We start from the raw sequence: 23,264 nt of genomic DNA, 5'->3' as shown, positions 1-23,264 counted from the left end.
AGGGAATGAGAGAGTGAGTTTACGGAAAGGTGGGAGGGGGGGGGGGGGAGAAGAGGACAAGTGAGAAGGAGAGATGTAAATGGTAGGAGGTGAAGAAAAGGGAGTGAAGGAAAAAAAGTGAGAGAAGAGAGAGAGAGAGAGACAGGAGGGGGGTGGGGGGGAGATTGAGAAAGAAAGGGAGAGAGAAAGTGCTGGAGGGCTAATATTTAATGTGATAAATGAGTTGTGACAGTTTGCCTCTAACCCCCTTCCAACCAGCGAGGAGGAGGAGGAGGAACACAGAAATAGAAAGCATTATGGGTAAAAGAACATATACATCATTACATATGTATATAGAAAGAAAGAGGGAGCATACTGTGCACACTGTAATGAAAGAGAGGAAGAGGGACAAATCAGTGCAGGCAAAAAGGACATTAATAGACAGCATTATGGATGTGAAGGAGGCGAGTGGGGGTGCATACATATAGAGGGAAAAGCAGAGAGTGAAGCGAAGCAATTTGGGTAAAGGACATACAACATTATAGAGAAAGAATGGAAGGAGAGAGGTAATGGCTGAGGAGGAGGAGGTGTGTGTATGGGGGGGGGGGGGGTACTATGCAGCATTGGGTTCATGATCTACTGTACGACATTCTTTGAAATAACAAGTGGGAGAGGGGAGAGAAACGAAAGCCAGGCACAGAGCGACGCAAAGCGTCCGCGGTGACGACGGCCTCCCCTGCTTTTGTGCGGGTGTCATGTCTTCAAGGGACGGCTAATTACAACTTGTCATTGTGCAGCGCGGAAGGATAGCATGGGGGGAGGGGCTTTCTCTTGTTTATCCTCATATCAGACTTGTCGGCCAGCCCTGCGTCGGTCTGTGGAAGTGGACTACAGACCAGAGGGGGAGAGAGTCTAGTAGACAATGACAGCCACTGTAGTTTTGGTTGTGGACTGGAAGCCTGGGAGATGACTCATAGGGAGGAATGAAGAAAGGGGGAGAAAGGGAGAGAGACGGGGGAGGGAAAGCCAGAGAGTTTGGAATAAATAAAAGTCAGGAGCTAGAAGAAAAGGGGTGTGAGAGACCCGATGGCTGAAGTGGCCTGTTTGATCTCCCAGCTCTTCTCTCCTGACTCAGCGTTCTTCACCTCATCGTCTTCTCTAGTTCTCGTTCTCTTTGTTGTCTCACTTCTATTCTGATCTCCTCTTGTTTGACACCGCTGTCTACTTTTTGTGGGCGCGAGCCAACGTGTGATCAAAGATGGCATTCCCAGTTTCTTTCCGGGGGAATGCGGATTTCCATCAATTAACCATAAAGCCATGGAGCAGATACAATAATACGCTACGCGGTGGTGATTGTCACAAGAGCAAGTTGCGAGAATGAGAAAGTCCCTAACATTGTCCCGCCCTTTCTCCCTTTCCCCATCCTCTCTCTGTCTCTCCAGTGTGGACAGCGAGGTTCTCTCAGGAGCCGGCAGACCAGTCGGTGGTGCGGGGCCAGAGGGTGATCCTGTCCTGTGTTGTCTTCAACTACTCAGGCATTGTTCAGTGGACCAAAGATGGCCTGGCTCTGGGCATCGGAGAGGACCTCCGGGGTGAGACATCATACTCGGGCTCCCTTCACTCTGTTCAGCATGTGACTAAGATGCCTTTTTTCCCAAAGCTGATGCTGATACTTTCGCATTGGAGCTGCTGATGGGCAAACGTTTTATCCTGCGTGTTTGAAGCTGTAGAATTATTATTATTATAATTATTTTTTTTTACGTCTTGAGTCTGGTTATCTTTAAACGCCACTTTTTCAGAGTGTGGCGGGGCGACATATGTTTAATGTATAAATCCCATGCATACAGGGGCATCTGCTGCGCTCTGGAATTGTGCTTAAACTGAAGCACAGGCCACTGAGGTCTCCCGCGTAACATTTATGAACCTCGCATTAAAACTGGACCCAATTTTAGACCCAACAAAAAACTACAAATGCACGAGCACCACTGTTATAGCATGCAGGCCAGCTATAGTGTTGATACCCAGTGATTATTAACCAGGGCCACTTGTACCCTAAGGCGTACTCCTGCAGCAACCAGGAACCAGACCAACAGTCTACAGCCATGCTAGCAGCTCTGTATTGGGTTCCGCGGGGCTTTAGCTTAGGGCCCATCAGCTGTGTGTTATATACATATATATATATATATATATATATATATATATATATATTTCAGTAGCAGCAAATAATCTCGCAAAATATACTTGGACTGAGCCAACTGTGCTGTTTCACGTTTTACAGATGTGGAATTTGGCTTTCCCAAACGCACAACTCTCCAACAGCCTTTTTAATGGCTCACGTCGGCCCACGTCGACGTTGTGTGCGATGGGAAATGTAGGCTGATGAAAATAGTGTTGTAGTTACAGCGAGATCGAAACAGCGTGGGGGACAAACGTGTGCCCTCTTTCAGGCTGATGGGAACTTATCAGCCCGTGTCAAATAGGGAACTCTCAGCTCCCCCGGGCCCCTTTTGCAGATTGACACCCTTCAACTCGGTTGAGGAGCATCACATCATCACCTCTGTCATCTCAGCAGTGGGCGACATTGACTAGCTAATAACTGTTATATAAAGTACATCTATTTATTTATCCATGCATCAACTGATATGTGTGGAGCACTCATTCTATCGTGCCCTTCATGTTCACTCCAGTTTGTCTTTGCATTGTTGTCCCGCGGGAGGGACATTTACAGTTTGATTTATTAAGTCTCCCACTTGTCTGTGTGTCAACAACAATTTAAGACACAGCTTGTCTGACTTTGACAAAACTTGGGGGAATGATGTATCTCATCGCTGCGTTGCAGCCATTTCTGAATTGCACTGATTAGCCCAAAGGGGGCTGTGCAATTACTGGTCAGAGCAAGTGGGCACATTTTCAACTGATTGGTCCAGAGGGAGACTGCATCATTCGTGACGTGCTGTTGCCTTGTGTTTTGTTGATGTTGCTGTTGTTTTCCTCTGCTTAAATATTCTGTTTTTTTTTTGTTGGTATGCATTTTCCATCCCCTTTCCTTTGCTTTGCTTACCACCGTTAACGCTCCTTTCTTTTTCTTCTGTTCTCCATCTCATCGTATGTTATGATTTTCATTCCTCTCCTCTCCTCTCCTCTCCTCTCCTCTCCTCTCCTCTCCTCTCCTCTCCTCTCCTCTCCTCTCCTCTCCTCTCCTCTCTTTCACTCTATTCCACCGCGACTTCCTCCTCCAAGCTCCCTTGTTCCTTCCTCTCCCTCTTGTTCTCCTTCTTTCAGCCGCCTCTGTTGCACCGAGCCCTCTCTCCCATTCTCCATTTAACTTCTCTGCCATGTCTCTCCTCACCCTCATCTTGCTTGACACACTCTCAGTTCATGCTCTCCTCTTTTCTTTCTGTCAACCCTTCTTTCTGTCCCTTCTTTCTCTCCTCCTGCCCATCCTTGTCTCTCCTTTCTTCATTCTTCCTGTCTCTCCCTCCCTCCCTTTCTTTGAATCATATTGTTACTATAATGGTCCAGTGCTTCAAGCCAAAGCTTTTAAATAAAAACGTGAATGAACACTGGCCACTTCGTGCACACATACACAAACACACACACGGCCGTGAGTGTTTGTGTATGTGTGTGAGGCTCTGTCCCCCCCCCGTTCGCTGGGCTTTTCATACGCTTTCTCGCTCTCAACATTTCACATGCAAATGCACGTATATACAAAGGACACACACACACACGCATGGAGAAACAAGGACACACAAGGTTAGGCAAGCAGCCAGCTCAGTTAGGGTGCTGCACATGGAGACGACATTGCGAATTTCACATGCGATCTACATCTGGGCAGTGAACGTGAATTGTGCACCATGGACTGGAGTCGATTTGAGTCCTCTAAAACGTTGCTGTCATAATGCATTCATCTGTTCCCCCTGCTGGTGAGAGAGCATGGATGCCACCTAATGGTGAGAATGTACAGCAGAGACACAGCTGGGCTGTGTGGCGGATGGGGGAAGGGAGAGGAAGGACCGGGTAGGCTGGGCTGCGTTTGTTTGATTGTGTGTATTTGATTGAATGTGTGTGTGTGTGTGTGTGTGTCGTGCAATCGTGTGAATGTGCATGTTTGTACATGCATGTGCGTGTGCGAATGTGTATCACACATCATGTGGCCATGCATCTCTCTAGTGTCATTTTTGCTCCATTCATGACACGCACCTGATGTTGTCTTATCAGCATAAACCGCCACGCGCCACGCGGTATCGCTTTTAACTTTTTAAAATCTGATACAGACCACATGTACTGCTACGTGGGGATCAACAAAAAAATAGATAAATATAATTTTTTTGTTTTTTTTACATCTGTGTGTAACTTTAAATAGAAAACCACCCAAGTCAGACATAAAAGTAATCGGCCCAAAGTGGATTATGTGTGTGTGTGTGGCCCATAAAGGGTGTGTCACGTCTGTTTCTGTATCCCAGCCTGGCCCAGGTACCGCGTGCTGCGCGTGCAGGAGTTGGGCCAGTACAACCTGGAGATCCTGTCTGCTGATCTGTCTGATGACTCCCTGTACGAGTGCCAGGCCCCTGACGCCGCCCTGAGGTCCAGGAGGGCCAAACTCACCGTCCTGAGTATGTTTGAGTGCACGACGCATGCACTGAGGTGCAATGGACACCATTGAAAGTATGTGAGATGCTGTGCGTGTTTCTAACACTCTCTTCTCCGGCTCCAGTCCCCCCAGACAACCCCATTATCGACGGGGGTCCGGAGGTGTTGCTGAATGCGGGGGAGTCCTACAACCTGAGCTGCGTGTCCCGAGGGGCCAAACCGCCTTCTATGATCGAGTGGCTGAAAGATGGCCTGCCTGTGGAAGGGGCTGCCAGTATCACTGTTAGTCTAACATAGAGACCACATTCACACCGGACATACAGTATCGTATCTGTTTTGTAAATGTTTGATCAATGCCTCTCTGCCCTCCGCAATCAGGAGGTGCTTCCAGACAGGAAGCGGGTGACCACGCGTAGCTATCTGCCCATCCAGCCTGCAGACTCTGACACTGGGAGGAACTACAGCTGCGTGGCCACCAACCTGGCAGTTCCCACTGGAAAGATTGCAACTGTCACCCTCAACGTTCACCGTAAGCAATGAAACAGATTCTAAGTATTATTGCATTTGCCAAAACACAAGATATGTTCACGTTCCCACTGAAAGAAGAACAGGGACGTAATATATCACACTATATAACTAAACTACCCTGCTAATTACCACGTGCACACAGCGTCATGTTTTGAAACATAAAACATCTGCCAGCTGCTGAATGTTTCAGAGCTATTACTAAGTAATGCACGGTGGCCATTTTGCATCAAACTGTCTCCAGATTGCAGCATATATTAGATGCAGTAAGGCTGCTGATATGTGCGTCTCTCTCTCTTTCCCTTTCCCTTCCAGATCCACCGACAGTGACCTTGTCCATTGAGCCTCGCTCTGTCCTAGAGGGAGACAGAGTCACCTTCACCTGCCAGGCACAAGCAAACCCTCCTATTATGGGCTACAGGTCTGCATCCACATACAAGCATATCTTCTTTCTCTTTTTGGTTAAAACGGGTATGTGCATATTTTCATTGCGTATAACGTTTTAACCCCAGTTGGGCCAAGGGCGGTGTGGTGCTGCAGGGCGCCAGGGAGAGTGTGCTCACCACCAAGGCCGACCACTCCTTCTTCACTGAGCCCGTCTCCTGTCTGGTTTTCAACGCTGTGGGAAAGACCAACGTCAGCATCCTGGTGGACGTTCACTGTGAGTCACACAATACTCATCTCTCCTTGTTCCCTGGCCATGGCCCACTTTACTGGCTACAGTCTGGAGTTGGAGGGATGAAACACACAGTCCTCTGAGCAGCTTCTCCCCTTTAGTCCCACTGCATTATTACTGGTCGCTCAACAAAGAACACCTTTCCTCTTTCTCTCTCTCTCCGTTTCTCTGTCTCCAGTCGGTCCAATTCTGTTGGTGGAGCCGCTGCCGAAAACAGTCGACGTTGACTCTGACGTCACCCTCAACTGCAAATGGGCCGGAAACCCTCCGCTCACACTCACCTGGTTCAAAAAGGGTTCGAACATGGTAAGAAGCTAAGAGCCCACGCTTTCCTCTGTTCTTGTAGTCGCACTATTTTTACAGTTCATATACTATATTTTATACTATATATATAAAAAAAAAAAAAAAAAAAATATATATATATATATATATATATATATATAACATCTACTGTGTACAGCAGCCAGAAACTAAAGACATGGCTATGTCAACATTAAACATTGTTGCCTTGACCACCGGCTATTAAACTACAGTTCAGAGGGTTTTGGACTAGAGATCAGAACTAAAGACAGCAGTTACAGCGCGGTAAAGGGAACCGGCCTCACATACACCTCCATCTATCGAATCGGTCTTGTTCAGGTATCTCTTTCTCTCTCGGTGGTTCCTCATTTTCCCATAGCTAATTTTCCAATAGATGTGGTTGCTAGGCAACTGCAAAACCTTTGTGGCGGGTTAAAAGCGGTGCATAGTTTATATTGTTAACCAGTTTGTGTCAGTGTAGTAGAACAAATACACTCACATAAGGCCAGGCGTGCAAATATGCAACCTGATCTGTTCCAATAATAAGGTGCACATTACATTAGCCTCTCTTCTACTTATGGCCATGTGGCCTTTTATTTTGTTTATCCCCGTGTTTAGCAAATGAGTCTTGTTTATATTTGTGTCCTTTATTTTTCTCACTCCCCCACAGGTTCTGAGTAACAGCAACCAGCTGTATCTGAAGTCGGTGAGCCAAGCGGATGCCGGCCAGTATGTGTGTAAGGCCATCGTCCCACGGATCGGAGTCGGAGAGACGGAGGTCACACTCACCGTCAACGGTCAGAAAACATCCACACAATTTATTTATGTTTCACTGCCTGTAGATACAAATCATGTACTTTCTAAAAGGGCAGCTTGTCAGTAATAAAAATTAAAATAAAGGAATGTTGTATGTCCAAAGTGGTGGCCATTTATTTGGGAAGGTCAATGTCTTTAAACAAAAAGGATGGGAAAGAACACCCGGCTTATATACAATTTTGTTTGCGGTTTCTCGTATTGAAGCATACATTTATCTCTTTTCTCTCTTTAACACGCACTCACGTGTCCTCTCGTGTTTGACCAATGCAGGTCCCCCCACAATCTCCAGTGATCCAGTCCAGTATGCAGTGAAAGGGGAGAGAGGAGAGGTGAAGTGTTACATAGCCAGTACACCTCCTCCGGATAAGATTGTAAGTGAAAACATAAAAGAATGTGGACAAAATAAATCAAAGGAAACCTTTCTGGCATCAAACCCATGATGAAAATGTTCACATTTCCACCCAGAATCAATTATTCAGATAAAGGAAACTGACAAACAGGGAAAAGCTTCGATCGCGTGGAGCATACACCTCTTAGTCTGACACTGCTACTGTACAGCGCGGGTCCTAAAGGGCTCCTGCACGGTGAATGCTTTTAGCCGCTGTCCCCTTCTCATTTTGAGTGGTGACTCACCCTTAAACTCTCACAGAATTTCCCTCCATCCCATCACATAAACAAACCAACACTAACACTAAGCCAGTCTGCTTTTAGCTCCTGCGTCAGAAATCAGCCCGGATGCTTTCTCCACTCGGCCGTATCGCAGAGACGCAGTCGTAGTAGTTCCTCTGTGACTGATCCATCCTGACTCACAGCGCTCCTAATGCAGGCGGCGGAGGTTGGGACAGGAAAAGATTTATAAAATATAAAGGAGTGGAGAGGAACAGTTGTCCCAGTAAACGCCACAGCCAGGAGATTATCCTCCTCTGGAATAAGTGGGCAGATTATGGGAACATGTGGGTTTATGCATAATTAACTTGGCCTTAGTACAGTACTTCAATGCTGAATAATACAGCTGCTTTTAGTGGCTTTAAAATTGAAGACCGTTCAAGATTCGCACCAGCTCCGTCTACCCCACCCACCTCCACTTCAGTCTGCGGAAACATCCAGACTGTTGCCTGTCTGAGGCGGTCACGCACAGCGCGTGTTCTACATGTGAGAGCCGGAAATTCACGTGGCTTCATTTCTGTCCGTGAATTGATCCATTATTTGTGTTTTCTGGTCATATGCATTTCTGTAAAAACAAGTTTCATGTATTTTATCACTGTGATAATGGTTGATAAATATATATATATATATATATATATATATATATATATATATATATATATATATAGATATATATCGCAGTATATATTTATATATAGCAGTAAAATTTGAATAGTTTTTTTCCAGGATGTGTTAATGCTTTGGTGCTTTTGCACCCTGACAAGAATAACTGTATGTAGACACATTTATTATGGCAGACTAATGTGTTCATCTGTGTGTATGTATGAGTGCATCATTGCATGCATGTGACATTTACTGTGTAATGGTGCAACAGTTATTATGGCTCTGTATGAAGGCCATTGGTTTTATTGGTAGACGGCCTGTTGTAGCAACGACTCATTTATTGGTTCAATTCAGTCAAAAGACAATCCCATCTATTCAGACAGTGAATGGAATTTTGTTTCATAACCTATTCAAGAAGAAGTCGACCCTCCCAAATAGCACTTAACTCATTGTGATGGCCTCCTGTGTGTGTGCGCGTGTGTGCGTGTGTGTGTGTGTGTGTGTGTGTGTGTGTGTGTGTGTGCGTGCTGCAGGTGTGGGCGTGGAAGGAGAACGTGTGGGAGAAGGAGAAAGGGACACTGCTGGAGAGGTACACGGTGGAGCAGAGCAAACTGTCAGCCGAGGGCGGTGGCGTCCTCTCCACGCTCACCATCAACAACGTTATGGAGTCGGACTTCCTGTCCACCTACAACTGCACGGCCTGGAACTCGTTCGGCCCGGGCACCATGATCATCACATTGGAGGAGACCGGTGTGTTTTATGAATTCATTCTTTGACAGAAAAGGACAATAGCAAAAGGAGAAAACGGCAGATTTTAGGTTGTAAATGTATTTTAGCAAGACATGCCCAACTTAAAATTAGTTATTGCACCGTTACATTATTTAAAGCCATTGAGAAGTAAAAAATTATTATCCAAAAATATCTGCAAAATGCAAAAGAAAAGACGTAGTTTCTATGTTGTTTTCACTTTATTTGTCTATCGTGGGTTAATTTAGGTTCGAAAGATGTATTTGTTGCATTCAAATCTGGATTGGGCAGCTATTGACAGACAGACATTTGCATCTTGAATCAATCCGTCTCTCCATCCATCTCTCTCTCTCTGTCTCTCGCTCGCTCTCTCTCTCTCTCTCCCTCTGCCTCTTCCTTTTTCTCTCTCACCCCCTCATTTCAGAGGATGTCCCGGTGGGGATAATAGCTGGTGGGACTGTGGGCTCTACCATCCTCCTATTCATCTTTCTGCTGGTCCTCGTTTTGATCTTCTACCGGCAGCGCAAAGGCAGTGAGTCATACTCTCCATGTGCCTTACACATACAGTATAAAGACCAGATCTACATGTATAGTAGACGTGTTCATATTTGTGGTATGAATGCTCGTCATCTCTGGACCAAATAACCTGCAGTAAACACCCCAAAAACAAATCAAACCCGACAGCTTACTGTCCACCATATGGATGTAGGTCCCCTCTGAACTCGCCCCTCCAGCTCGTGTTTTCATACCCCGGCCACGATGCGTGTGTCCAGCTATGTTCAACCTCGCCGTGTTTTGCTTCCAGGTCGGCGCGGGGTCACGCTGGGTAAGCCCGACATCAAGGTGGAGACCATAAACAAGGAGACCCACAGCTTAGAGGAGGACTCCGGCAGCGTGTCCACGGCGTCGCGCATGGTCAAGGCCATGTACTCGGTGAGCAGCGGCGGGGTTCGTGTGCTTAGGCCGTACACTGTTTACACAGCCTGTAGTTGTAGAAAAGAAAAACCTCACATTAACTCAGTAACCTCTCCCTTGCACCTTTTGACCAAAAGAAACTGTGTCTTTCCCCTGTAACCGCTCCTTTTAACTCTTTGAATTCCATTTTCTCTTTTCCTGTCATACTCTGTTGCCTCCTTCCCTCTTCCGTTTTGTTATGGCACCTTCTCTCCTCCTTTTTGTTTTTTGTTTTGTTGTTTGACGGTTTAGTTTCTCCCCTCTGTGTCCTTCTCTCCTTCCAATCAGCCCTTTAAAGATGACATAGAGCTCAAGTCTGACCTCCGCAGCGACACCCTGGACACCCGCCAGGAGTATGACCTTAAGGTGAGCTCATTAAACACTTGTTTGCATCAAATCCGGATGCAGATTGTCTACAATGTCGAAACAAACGGACACTTTTTGTGCTAGAACACACAGACATTACGTGAGGTGGTATCGTAACAGATGCAGAGAGAGGTAGAAAAACAAATTGAGTTCAATAAAAATTAAAAAACACTAAAATGATGCCTGTGTCAAAGTGAGGTCTTGTGGAGTTCCTTTTGGTGCAAGGTTTTATTCTATTTATAACTCAAAGGGCTGCAAATATCCTACTCATTAATGACATGGCGACTTTAATCCAATGAGGAACATTCTGGTGGAAGTGTCTACCTGACAGAGATGCTAATCATATGAAAATAACGGTATTTTAAAGATTGTAATACTAAGAATGAAGCCGTATTCATATATATATATATATATATATAATCCTAACTGAGTGCTTGATCTCAGAAATCTAGGTGCATTGACAAGTATTGTTTTTCCCTTTTTAAAAAAGATGTGTACGTTCATTGCAACTTCACGACTACTGCAAAATATTGAGTTTGATGTTTTATACATTTATACAAGTGTAATAATTATCGGTTCTAAAAGTTTCATTCCATTAAAAACCATATATATATATATATATATATATATATATATATATATATAGTTTAAAACTTCACGTTTGACCCTCTAGAGGGAGCACTTGTGCATCTGCAGCAGATGGGAGAAGACAAAGACCAGACAGCTCCAGTCTGAGTTTTGTCAAAATTCAATGGTTTAATTCAAAATTGCAGAATCAGTTGAGCAACTAAATCCCAGGTCATGTAAACTGGATACTAAAATATGTCAATATGAGCTACTATGAAATATTACAGGTATACTCTGCTCCTCATTCTCACTCCAGGGGCTGTGAGGCTATTGCTTAAACGGTTGTCCGTACATTTGAAGATGTTTAAAGACACCAACAACAAGAAAACAATTGGAAATACATTTTAGGAAGATGAAGGCTGTTTAGGCATACCCTGCCCATTCAGCTGACATTAATCATTCATGCATTTTGACGCTGTGGGGCTGGGCTTAGGTGATGAATGTATTTTCACACGTAAAGCTGCCAAAATGTTCTGTTGAAACCCCCCACATGAATATTTTGTGAGGGCAAACACCAGCCCTCTAGCTGGAGTGCTGCCTTGGATCACTTTAAAGAAACACAGACATGAATCCACCCCAGGTGATGGTTAGATCCCCCTCCGACAACAGCCTCAGCCAGACTTTTTTCTCTTCTTTTTCTCTCCCCGCCACCTGAAGCACCAACGCAGTGAGACGACGTTGGCTGGGTGTGAAAGTCGGACACATGAGAGACAACGAGGCAGAATCATGTCAGAAATAATAGCAGAGCAATATGATGTGGGTGTAATGAGCTGGGAGAGGCCTGGAGGAAAACACGGAGGCAAACTCATGGAAGCTTTGGACACAAATGATCACTTCAACATTTCTGTGTTTTTCTTTTCTTGTTAATCTGGTCCAAAAAAAGGATTTATCTTATAATCTTTTTGATTCTATGAATCTAAACGCCGGCATATAGAAACTATATTTCCTCATCATATCTTTTCCTAAAGCCCACTCTGCTTTTGTCCCCAGGACCCGACCAATGGCTACTACAACGTGCGAGCCTCCACCCACGATGAAGGCCGACCCGCTTCCCGCTCCACCTTGCACTATTCTGACTACCGCTCGCCTGCAGGAACACCCGGTGGAGCTGCATCTATCAGCAGTAGTGCCGGAGGCTCAGGGGCCACTGCTAGTGGAGGAGCCCCTGGACCCCCTGGCCCCCTCACCTCCCCAGGCCGCCCCCAGGCCTGCTATGACCCCCGGCCCCCCTCCAGACTGTCCCACATCAGCTACGCCCAGTTCAACACCTTCACCCGCGCGGGCCAGAGCCAGCAGCCCCCGCCTAACCCCGCCCCCGTTGCCAGCGACTTCCCAGGAGACTGCAGCCTCCTGGACTCCACTTCCCAGCTGGCCTACGACAACTACGGATACCCCTCACATTACCAGACCTACCGCATGGGTTTTGCCCCGTCCAGCCTGGCCACGCTGGAGGCCTGCCCATCTTATGAGATGTACGGGGTAGGATCCGGGGTGGGACCCGGAGTGGGACCCGGAGTGGGACCCGGGGTGGGGCCCGGGCTGGGACCAGGGCTTGGGGGCCCTGGGGTTGGCGTGGGTCCCGTGGGTCCCGGGGGTCCCGGGGGTCCTGCACCCTCAGGATCAGAGACTGGACTAGGGAAGTACGGCAGCTCCACTCGTTTCTCCTACACCTCGCAACACTCTGACTACTCCCACAGCCGGCACACACAGAGGATGCAGACTCATGTGTGAGACGGGGGGATGCGTAACCACCTCACAGTCTTAGCAGAGCATGAGGAAGCATCTTATAAATAGCGTCACATACAAAAATACACAGACATAGATTTACACGCACACATGTTCACACACTAACACAAACGCACACGACGGAACTCAGACAAACATACCACACACACACACACACATGTGCACAGAGTCAGAAGACCGTGCCCGTGAGACAGAGTGAGCGAGAGACCCCAAGAAAAACAAGAGGAGGAGCTTTAGTGAGACAGGGAAGGGAAATTCCACGCAATTTTGAAATTCCCTCACTCCCGATGTGTTTGTATATCTGAGCTCTGAAAGAGCGGATGGCGAAAGTCACAATCAAGACTGGGACAGAGAGCAAGAACCAGAGAGAGGACGAGAGGGCACAGATCTTTTGCTATGAACTGACTTTGTAAAATGATGAGCGAGAACGTCTTAAGGCAAAACTCACTGACTGTCAAATATGGTAAATGCTGAACCAGTGGAAGTCATTTCTGGACGCCATCTTTTTTTCTTTCTTTTTTTTCTCTGGTTGTCCTATTCAATCATCATAGAGCACATATATATATATATAGTATCCCAAAATGCCCTTCTGTACAGTGGTACATCCCACCAGTTGGGCGGCGTGTGGCAGAGTGTTGGGTCCTGGGATGGGGTCGGGAGGGTTGTCTTCATTTTGCACTGCATCTACAGTATTCATGCTTAGACGTCCCTTATCTATATCTGTGTAATGTCTTCTTTTCATTTGCACACCAGACTAGAGCTTTGTATTCTATTTTTTAACATTACAGAATTATTTTTGTCAATGTAAAACATGTAATGTGTATGTATGGACCAAAACATTTGAACGTGAGCCCGCTTAACTCGGGCGCCCGCCACCCGGGGTTTCCGCTGAGACGAGTTGTGTCAACACCAGAGCCTGACTTCAGGAAGGGTATATCAGTGCATAAAATAAACCTAGTGCCAAGTGTTCATATTGTTCTTCACCTTAGACCATGTATATGCAGTAGACACTCCTTCTATTTGGGGACTGTTGCTTTACGAAGCAGGCTTTGGGGCCTTGAGTCATTCCCAGACATTTTTGTGGGCTGGAGCCCTTCTTTTTCTCCGAGCTCCTCACTGCAAGCGTGGTGCCGAGACAGAGAGAAAAACACAGATGTTGGTTTTAGAACTGAGTGGCCTTATAGGGGAACATGTCGTACATTTCCATTCCTCATTCCTCATCAATCATTCCTCATCATCTTGTCTGCCAAAAAAAAAGAAAAAAAGGCCGGAGGAGAATGTGTATGGAGAGGTTCAATGAAGGCTTGTCCACAATATTGACATGTAGTAATGTATGACTGCGAGTGTGTGGGTGTGCGAGTGCGAGAGAGAGAGATCAAGAAGGAGTGTGCGGGCATTGGCACGCGTATTGATTTGTACAGTGTGTTTGTGTAGATGTGTGAATGGGAAGCATACTGTAAACATGCAGCGCCCCACTCGAGTGTGCGCGCGGCTATTGTATGCATGCCCGTGTGTATACAGTATGTGTGTGCACGTCCGTGTCTTAAGTGTGCGGGTGTGTGTTTCAGTATATGTCCATATAATTTTCTCTCACAATCCTGTAACAGTACTTTTATACCTCTTGTAGGACTGTATCCTGTATTATTGTGTCTTTGAATTTAGAAAAATCCAATGTTTATCTTATTGTACTGTTCTTCGTAGCAGAGACAACTGTTCAAAAGATCTACAACAAACGTTATCAAACTCTCATTTTTTAATTTCATTATCTTCAATATTTTTTAAAAATGGTATGTAATTATTTTTCCACAGTATTACATAAATAAAAGCACTGTTTTTTTATATAAAAAAGCAGAGTTTGTCGTCTTTGAGAAGATGGGGATGGGCAAGTTCCCTATTTTGTGTTGGCAATAGAGCCCAACTTCAGGGGAAATGGACACTACATTTTAAACACTTATATCCTAAGGCACTGCAATATTGTGTTTATTAAAAGATTACTAATAATCATTCATTATGTTCTGCTTACTTATGTTTGTCTTTCTGACAAATTCATGGAGTCCAATTAGTAAGCAATTCAAACTGTCAACAGGTATATGCGTGTGTTGTCTTTTAGGATAACAGTGAGGATACTTTAATACTGATGACAATAGAAATATACATAATAATTATAATATGTGTGTGTTGTGCACATCAATCTTACCTAACTGGAAACATGCCAACTACCAACCCTAAAAATAGTGTGAGATAAACCGAGAGCAAACATCGAAATCATTCAAATATGCTAACAAAACAGTAATGTATGATTTATCAGTTACTTTTGTTACCTCACAATTTATCTAGGAGCACACATTACTACAGGTGAGCCCACCAAATGGAACAAAATGTATTTTACTGCATAACTATTTTACCTCCTACATCTTAACAGTATTCTTATCGTAAAGTATTCCCATATTTACTGTATATGGCACGACACGTTATTAATAAGTGAACTACTGCATGTGTTTGGTAAAGATCCTACCGATAGGTGGCAGACACGCGCATAAATGCGCGTGTAAAACCACAAAAGAAGACGACACCTCTCTACGTCATAAGCCAGAGGTTGTCCAGCAGCCAAGATGGCGGCCACGATGCTGAGGTCGCTTACCAAACTAGGACGTCCTTCAACAACATTTATATTAAATAATAATTTGCTGAGCCCCAGCTGCTCTGTCGTGCAAAACAGGTAAGATAACAAAACACGCTGTGGAAGCTTGAGGTCCACTCACACATTCACACTGAAGGCGAACGTTAGCATATAATGCTAAATAAGACGACTTTGTCGCTCTTCTTCGGGCTAATTCGAGTCGCCTGCTACACTTTCCCACCGTCTTTCTGAATGGAAAACGTCTGAACGAAGCACGCACAGACGTATTATCGCAATATCACCCTTTGAGGGCGTGTACGTTGCGTGATGCATTAACCTATGTTAGCTCCCGACTGTCTAGTGGTTACCTGAGATAAGTCTGGTTAGCTAACTAACTTGTGGCAGTGTTTACCACCCTGTTATGCACGTTTTAACAGGGTGACCAGTGGTGAAAAGTAAACAGTGACTGTGTGCCGTCGTTCTTGCTCAATTGAAGACCGTAAACGCAAATAGCACACAAGCAGAAAACATGTCTCTTATAAACTAACCACTGGGCTCTAAAACCAGTGTAGAGATCTCTGAAATGGTTTTGTTCTTACTTGTGCTTACTTGATATTATGATACCACAGGAGGTCAGCAGATACTTATGTTCTTATGTAGCAGTGTATTGATGGTCCAATAATGTGCATGAATAAACACATGTTGCTATACTATTATACTGCACTAAGCAAAGATATGGGCCATGCCCATTAGTGCATCTACCTTATTAGCCAATAGTGACTATCATCAGTTTTCAAGCCTAGTGTAGTCATACCATCAAAATGAGACTAAAGCCTCTCTGGCAACATGCAAGAAGCCTGCGAGGTGGCACCTATCGAGCACTAGGATTCTATTTGTGCAACTCTGTAATTGTCGGTATGGGCTCAAAACTAAAGGCTTACTAACACAACTTTGCCTCATGTAAAGAATATGTTTGTATTGTTTTTGGCAGGCAGAAACAATGGCAGCCAGATGTGGAGTGGACGGAGCAGTTTGCTGGAGCAGTGATGTACCCCACTGCCATTAATGAGAAGTGGACCCCACCCCCCTGGAATGGTACTACCACCCACACACACATTTTAAAAGCCAAGTGTAAAATGTTAGGTTCCAAAGAAAGTGTGTATATATATATATATATATATATATATTAGTGCACTAGATTGACTACTTGGGTGTTTGGGCAACCTATGATATGCGTTTATGGCTACAGGTTGGACGATAAGAAAATCAAGCCAACATATTGTTCTGAATGATTTGTGGGGTTTTGACCACCAGTGCCAGAATAGAACCTTACAAATGATGTCACGTTACAAATGATGTCACGTTGCAGTTGAAAGTGTACCAAAAAAAAGTATATTTATATATATACAGTATATTTTTAATTGTTAGCTATAAAAAGCTGCTCTTCTTGCTTTTTTTGTTTGTTTTGTTCTTATTTGCATTAGAAAATCAGACCTTGAAGCAATAACCAGTTTTTTTTTACTCAATGATTTAATTTGCCTTACCCTGTGTGGTTCTGTTTTCTTCTCGCAGACAAAGATCCTCCTTCGCATAAGGGGGTGGCCATCACAACCCTCAACTTTGGTCCCCAGCATCCTGCTGCTCACGGGGTGCTGCGTCTAGTCATGGATCTCAGTGGAGAGTCCGTCAAGAAATGTGATCCCCACATCGGCCTGCTTCACCGTGGCACAGAGAAGCTCATAGAGTACAAGACCTACTTGCAGGTACTGAACCACTTATCTGTAAAGAGTGTGTCTGTATTCTGTAACTCATATTTCTGCATGTACAGGAGGCTGCAAAGTCAGAAAGTGTGGAATCACTGGGGCAGTTTTGACGGTTTCAAAAGACAGAACAGTAAATGGCAACGCAACTTATTGCCATATCCCATTTCATTATATTCAACACAACAACATACTAGGTAGAATGAGCTGGATTTACTGTAAAAAAGTAGACGGGGCGAGAGTAAGGGACCAAATTAAACTGTTGACGTCAACAGAATTAATCAAAGGTTAAAATGACCTGTCATGCATTACGTCATTCTTGTAAGTCCCTTACCCAGTTCCTCTTCTTTTAATGCTACAGGCTCTGCCCTACTTTGACCGTCTGGACTATGTATCCATGATGTGTAATGAGGAGGCCTACTCTCTGGCTGTGGAGAAGCTGCTCAACATCCAAGCTCCGCCCCGTGCTGAGTGGATCAGAGGTACAGACTATAAGTGGTTCTGCAAAGTCTTAATGTTTTCAGTCAACTGATTTAAGGCCTTGACATTTATTATAATTTTTTTCTTTAAATTGTATTTACATGTAGAATTATACAGAGCTGCTTTTCATATAATTCAGAATATTTGTGGTGATAAATAATATTGATTGATTTTGGAGCGTGTGACACTGATATGTGTGACATGTATTATAATTACACACACCCCATTTATTGTTAATGAAAGAGGAAGTGCACACCTAAGTGTGTATTTTAAGCTTTAAATTAAATTAAATTAAATTAAATTAAATTAAATTATATGACTGCACTGTGATGAAACACATCCATGCTGGTGTTATCATTTACATTTCTTAACCAATTTCTACACTGCATTTTGGGGTTGGAAAATGGTTTAAAACGCCACCTACTGTTATTAATCAGCCCTAATCTTGCAACACCAACTCTGAGATAGAGTTAACCGTTTTAACTAATTCATGGCGTAAAAGAATGTTAACGTCTTCTACTCCGAAGTGATGACAGCCAGGAGGAGAGCAGACAGCTGTGTGTACGCTTTTGCGCTGGCAGAATTGGAGTTGCTACAGCCGTGACGGTCCATCTCTGAAGCCGGTGCCCGCTCTCCTCACTGCAAAGTGTTTTCCCAGCGGCGGGGAGAGAGACTGCTAGGTGTAATTCTTGTCTCATTTATGCTCCGTTAAACAGTAGGGAGTGACGTAGAGAATATCAAAGTAGCAAAAGATGCCTATTTGCAAGGTAACATTTAAATGGCTGTTTTATCCAACGCACATTCCAAAAGCAAAAGATATTCAGTTTGCCCCAAATAAAATAATAATCTGTAGTGAAATGCTACATTTGCTTAACTTAACTTTCAACTGATTTACAAAAAAATAGTTGCCATTGCTTTAAACGGTTGGGTGTGTTCTGTACTGTGTTTGCAGTTCTGTTCGGAGAGTTGACTCGCATCCTCAACCACATCATGGCCATCACCACGCACGCCCTTGACATTGGTGCCATGACCCCCTTTTTCTGGTTGTTTGAGGAGAGAGAGAAGGTCCAAGTCATTGTGTCTTGTCTTGTTGTTCATTATTTGTTTACTTCTGGAAGGTGCTGTTTTAATGCCCGTTAGTGATACTTAATCTTAACCTAACTAAGTAATAGTTAGTGAAAATCATGCAACTCTATGGGAGCCAACAGAAACATTGTGACCAAAAAAGTGACATTTCATTGTTAACTAAGATCATTTGACCTTAGGTTGGTTGCATGAGATTCAGCAATTTTAGAGCTTCACCGTCAGGAAAAATCGCCCCTAATTATGTGCAATCCCTCCCTTATTTACATATTTATGTTTATTTGCTTAGCTGTGTAATGCTGCGTTCACACCAAACGTGGCGCGAATATTCGCACCGCGTTTGCTGTGAACGCAGCATAAGAGTTAGCTATAAGCTTCTTTGCACCTGTAGTCCAGAGCTTACCATCTGTCTTAAGACAATTAACAGCAACTCTGAACAGTTTCAGCCCAAATGTAACATTATTTATATGATTTATTTCATGGCTGTTTTATTAGACTGCATTAGTTATAGCTAGCTATGCACATATACTTGGGCCTCAGGAAATATTCACTTGTATGTTGTCATTGAGCTTGCTCTGCTTCAAACATTTTCTTGACTACTTCGATACCAGTCGGGTCAAAACATCTTCCAGAATCAGTTTGTCCTCAGGCCCAAGGCCCACTCGGACACCCAGAGTACCCCATATAGAGCATCTATTGAGTAGATCATCTTTTTCAATATACAAATATGAAATATACTACTTGAGGCCCTCTGACAAACTGCGTGTCCCTTGTGTTCTCTCAGATGTTTGAGTTTTATGAGCGAGTGTCCGGAGCCAGGATGCACGCTGCATACATCAGACCCGGTGGTGTGCATCAGGTAGGAGAATTCATTGGCTTATTTTTGTGACAAAATAAAACAATTCTCTCGTTGGGAACAGCGACAAATCAGATTCATCAATCATAATCACTGACGATGCTAAATGTGTTCCAGGATCTGCCCCTTGGCCTGATGGACGACATCTATGAGTGGTGCAAGAATTTCTCCATTAGAATTGATGAAGTAGAAGAGGTGACTGAAACCTCCACACACCCTTAACACGACGATAAGGATGTGGTGAAGGTCTGTCGATGGTAATTCAAATCTGCTGGTTTTCCTCGATGCAGATGTTGACCAACAATCGTATCTGGAAGAATCGTACTGTGGACATCGGGGTGGTTACCGCTGAAGATGCCCTCAACTATGGCTTCAGGTAACCCACTCATGAAAGTCAAAAGACCCCTTTCCTCCCCTTTTTTAATGGCCTTTTATTGAAAAGCTTGCATATTTTTAATCCGATTGACGAGCGTAAATGTGTATACTGTGATCACCCCTCTCCTGGCCCCTCCACCAGCGGCGTGATGCTGCGAGGGTCAGGCATCAAGTGGGACCTGAGGAAGTCTCAGCCTTATGACAAGTATGACCAAGTGGAGTTTGACGTCCCCGTTGGAAGCAAAGGAGACTGCTACGACAGGTAAATGATGAACAGATGGCTGGAGTCGTTTTTTCCCAGTTTCCTTTTCCTTGCCCTCCCTTTTTTTAAATTCCAAGTCAGGGGCACGTTTCACCAAATATGCCTCATGCAAGCTGCGTCTTCTGACATGAGATAACCAAAATGATTACCTTACCACTAAAAAGGAATGTATTTGTCAGACATTTGAATTGCAGTGGTATGTATGTCTTTGCTATTTTATAAAAGCTGCATTGAACCAGCATATACAATTAATGTATATGTTCAGTAAAGCAAGCATCCTTTACTGAATAACCATATGTAAATAAATCATAGTTTAAATATAGATACAGCTGGATGTGTGAGCTTACAACGGAGTATTAGGGCCATTGTCGGTGGGGAAAAACAATACTGAGTGGGAGAAGGGCGTAATATTCAGAGAAAAAAATTGAATATTCTCTGGGATGTAAAAAAAACAGTTTTGAATAACAGACCTGGCATTTTTGGTGGGTCATGAGTGATGATTAACAGGGATTATTTTTGTATTGGTCCATATATTGTTTTTCTGGAAATATTTTCTGGAAATATTATAACTTTTTTTCAGAGAATATTCAAATGTATTAAATCTTTCTCAGAATATTACCCCCTTCCCTGGCTAGGTAATCATTTATTTATTTGACCTACAATGGCCCTGATACAATGTCATAATGAGCTTAATAATCTTAATAATAAAACATCTTAATAATAAACTGTTTTAGATTGTCCCTCTGACGTTAACTGCTGGATGGCTCAACATTTTCTTCAGCTCAATAACTCCAAATCAGAAGTCATATTATTCAGTTCCCCAAACAATAACACCAGTCTCAAGAGTCAACTTGGTCCCTTGGCTGCTTATTTAAAACCTGTTGCCAGAAATGTGGGTGCAATGTTTACTTGTGTTACTCTCAATTAAATTTTGAATCACAGATCAAAAAAATTGTCCAGTCCTGCTTCTTTCAATTAAGAATAATCTCAAAAAATCCAACTCTCAGATCTGGAAAAAGTCATTCATGCACTCATTTTTTTTGCCATCAGAGCCCCTCGACTTTGGAACGACCTACCTGAGGGGATAAGACTAGCAGAATCAGTAGCTTCTTTTAAATCACTTCTTAAAACCCATTTTTATAGAACTGCTTTTAAGTGATGTCATCCTTTTATGCAGTTTCCCCTTGTTTCCCCTATTTTAGTTTGTCTGTTCTGCTTTATTTTGTATTTGTAATGTTCTATTCCTCTATTGTGTTCATTGCCTACATTGTCTCCTTTGCCTCATGTATTTTCTGAAATGTTTACTTGTATTGATGTTTTTATCTTGCTTATATGTAGAGCACTTTGTAAACTCTGTTTTTAAAGGTGCTATATAAATAAATGTATTATTATTATTATTAATAATGTTGCTGCTTAAACATTTTAATTGAGGCAGTGGCTTCACGGTCTCTAATCACAGAAGCTGTGATGTTTATCAAACGGTCTGAGAAATTAATCAGCGTAAGCTGTCTGTGGTATAGGAGTCAACAACAGCAGTCTGTTATCTGTTTGTGTGATCAATCCTCACCATTGCCAGTCCTGCTTTCTGTCTGATTTAGTGCCACACAGTATTACCGGCATCTGTAGCTCACCGCCGCTCTTCTCTCTATGCTTGTGGTCCAGGTATCTGTGCAGAGTGGAAGAGATGAGGCAGTCCCTGAGGATCATGCAGCAGGCGCTCAACAAGATGCCTGAAGGAGAGATTAAGGTGGACGATGCCAAGGTCGCCCCACCCAAGAGGTCTGAGATGAAGGTGAGTAGACTGGGAAAAATTAATGTGTGTGTGATGAGAGGACAGAGTGTGTGTGCACGCATCACTATCAACGCAGCTGCTGAGAATCACATGTTTTATGTGCTTCTTGTCCTAGACATCCATGGAGTCTCTTATCCACCACTTTAAACTGTACACGGAGGGCTACCAGGTCCCCCCAGGGGTCACATACACAGCTGTGGAGGCACCTAAGGTGAGACCACTCACTAGATGTATAATATTTCTGAATATTCACTATTTTCCTCTGACTAACCGCACAGGTAAAGTAATCTGCAGATGCAGTATGAGACTTAATAGATTTTAACCCAACAAACAAAAAGTGTACGTCTCCATCCTGTGTATATACAAGGTTTCTTTTGTAGCCTTAATTAATTGGGAAGCCTTTAGGGACTTGTTGTAATGTAATATGCTTACTGGAGTGTATTTGTGTGTGTCCCCATGTGTCCCTCACAGGGAGAGTTTGGTGTTTATATGGTGTCGGACGGCTCCAGCAGACCCTATCGCTGCAAGATCAAAGCTCCTGGATTCGCTCATTTGGTGCGCACTTACAACTTCACACTGAAATATTAAACACACCGGGTATCAATTATTCAGCACGTTTAACGGCTTGTCCTTAAGGCTACTTTTAGATCATTAAGTAGATTTTATAAAGTACTATAGAGCCATTAAAATGGGACCGAACCCCCTCCTCCTCTCCTTCCTGCTCATCTCGTAGCTCATGGACATGCACCGCTGTTTAACGTCGCCATTTGAATTTTGGTCTTCAAGGCTAAAATTGTCTTTTAAAGTGGCATAAACAAACTATTAAGAGTAGTTAGTGCATTAACTTCAGGCTATAATCGCATGAATTATGACTACATCATTTTTTAAGAGCTCATCTGCCCTGAATGGCTCGTCTTCAGTTATTCTGAATGCTAATAAATGTTTTCTTCTTTAAGGCTGGTCTGGATAAAATGTCCACAGGACACATGCTGGCTGATGTCGTGGCCATTATTGGTAAGCAAGTGGTTATAGTTCAAGAGTCCATCCTCATATGAGCAATAATACTTGGATACAAAAATATTAGCATTGGTATCAAGTGGTACTGAGCCTTTGCTTCTTCCTCTGACAGGTACACAGGACATCGTGTTTGGAGAAATTGACCGTTAAACCGCCTCCACCAACGCGTTGGTTCTGAGGAGGAGAGTTCATCCTCTCCTTCACACATCGGTTTGTCAGGTTCTCTTCCTGTTCACTTTTTGACTGATGACTCTACTTAAAATCAGTGATGTACAATGCCCAAATAATCCTAATAAATATTTTATGACCCAATAGAAAAGTATTACGCTGTCTCTTTTCCCCACCGCATTGCAATAGGGTGTTTTTTTTTTTAGGGATCTTAAACGCTGTTCTTTTTCAAATGCTCATTTCCTTGACTTGTGTC

The 23,264-nt window shown here is 43.7% G+C and overlaps 2 protein-coding genes across 2 annotated transcripts in view; both read left to right on the top strand.

The window, feature by feature from the left end:
* kirrel1a (kirre like nephrin family adhesion molecule 1a) overlaps positions 1-14,396 on the top strand; it is a 28,320-nt gene extending 13,924 nt beyond the window's left edge. Inside the window, exons 2-15 of the mRNA XM_034557648.1 lie at positions 1,422-1,571; positions 4,443-4,592; positions 4,694-4,851; positions 4,948-5,098; positions 5,410-5,515; positions 5,607-5,755; positions 5,949-6,076; positions 6,741-6,867; positions 7,157-7,257; positions 8,689-8,905; positions 9,327-9,434; positions 9,708-9,835; positions 10,145-10,222; positions 11,840-14,396. Of these exons, the coding sequence (XP_034413539.1) occupies positions 1,422-1,571; positions 4,443-4,592; positions 4,694-4,851; positions 4,948-5,098; positions 5,410-5,515; positions 5,607-5,755; positions 5,949-6,076; positions 6,741-6,867; positions 7,157-7,257; positions 8,689-8,905; positions 9,327-9,434; positions 9,708-9,835; positions 10,145-10,222; positions 11,840-12,580 (2,492 nt within the window). The 3' untranslated portion in view covers positions 12,581-14,396. The remainder of the gene's footprint in view (positions 1-1,421; positions 1,572-4,442; positions 4,593-4,693; positions 4,852-4,947; positions 5,099-5,409; positions 5,516-5,606; positions 5,756-5,948; positions 6,077-6,740; positions 6,868-7,156; positions 7,258-8,688; positions 8,906-9,326; positions 9,435-9,707; positions 9,836-10,144; positions 10,223-11,839) is intronic.
* A 769-nt stretch (positions 14,397-15,165) lies between these two features.
* Positions 15,166-23,154, top strand: ndufs2 (NADH:ubiquinone oxidoreductase core subunit S2). The gene is made up of 14 exons (XM_034557621.1): positions 15,166-15,314; positions 16,207-16,310; positions 16,788-16,978; positions 17,337-17,457; positions 18,408-18,520; positions 19,323-19,397; positions 19,512-19,589; positions 19,685-19,770; positions 19,912-20,031; positions 21,694-21,823; positions 21,939-22,034; positions 22,295-22,378; positions 22,780-22,837; positions 22,953-23,154. Exons 1-14 carry the CDS (start codon positions 15,208-15,210, stop codon positions 22,988-22,990), a joined length of 1,401 nt encoding a protein of 466 aa, XP_034413512.1. The 5' UTR covers positions 15,166-15,207; the 3' UTR covers positions 22,991-23,154.
* The last annotated feature ends 110 nt before the right edge of the window (positions 23,155-23,264 follow it).

The sequence above is a fragment of the Cyclopterus lumpus genome, chromosome 18 (genome assembly GCF_009769545.1).
Source record: "Cyclopterus lumpus isolate fCycLum1 chromosome 18, fCycLum1.pri, whole genome shotgun sequence".
In the NCBI taxonomy this organism is placed as follows: Eukaryota; Metazoa; Chordata; class Actinopteri; order Perciformes; family Cyclopteridae; genus Cyclopterus; species Cyclopterus lumpus.
This window is presented reverse-complemented; position numbering and strand designations above follow the sequence as displayed.

Excerpts from the sequence above, each read along its gene's own strand:
- ndufs2 (XM_034557621.1), top strand. The coding sequence starts at position 15,208 with ATGGCGGCCACGATGCTGAGGTCGCTTACCAAACTAGGACGTCCTTCA. Across the intron at positions 21,824-21,938 it reads CCAAGAGGTCTGAGATGAAG|ACATCCATGGAGTCTCTTAT; the intron begins GTGAGTAGACTG and ends TTCTTGTCCTAG. Across the intron at positions 22,035-22,294 it reads CAGCTGTGGAGGCACCTAAG|GGAGAGTTTGGTGTTTATAT; the intron begins GTGAGACCACTC and ends TGTCCCTCACAG.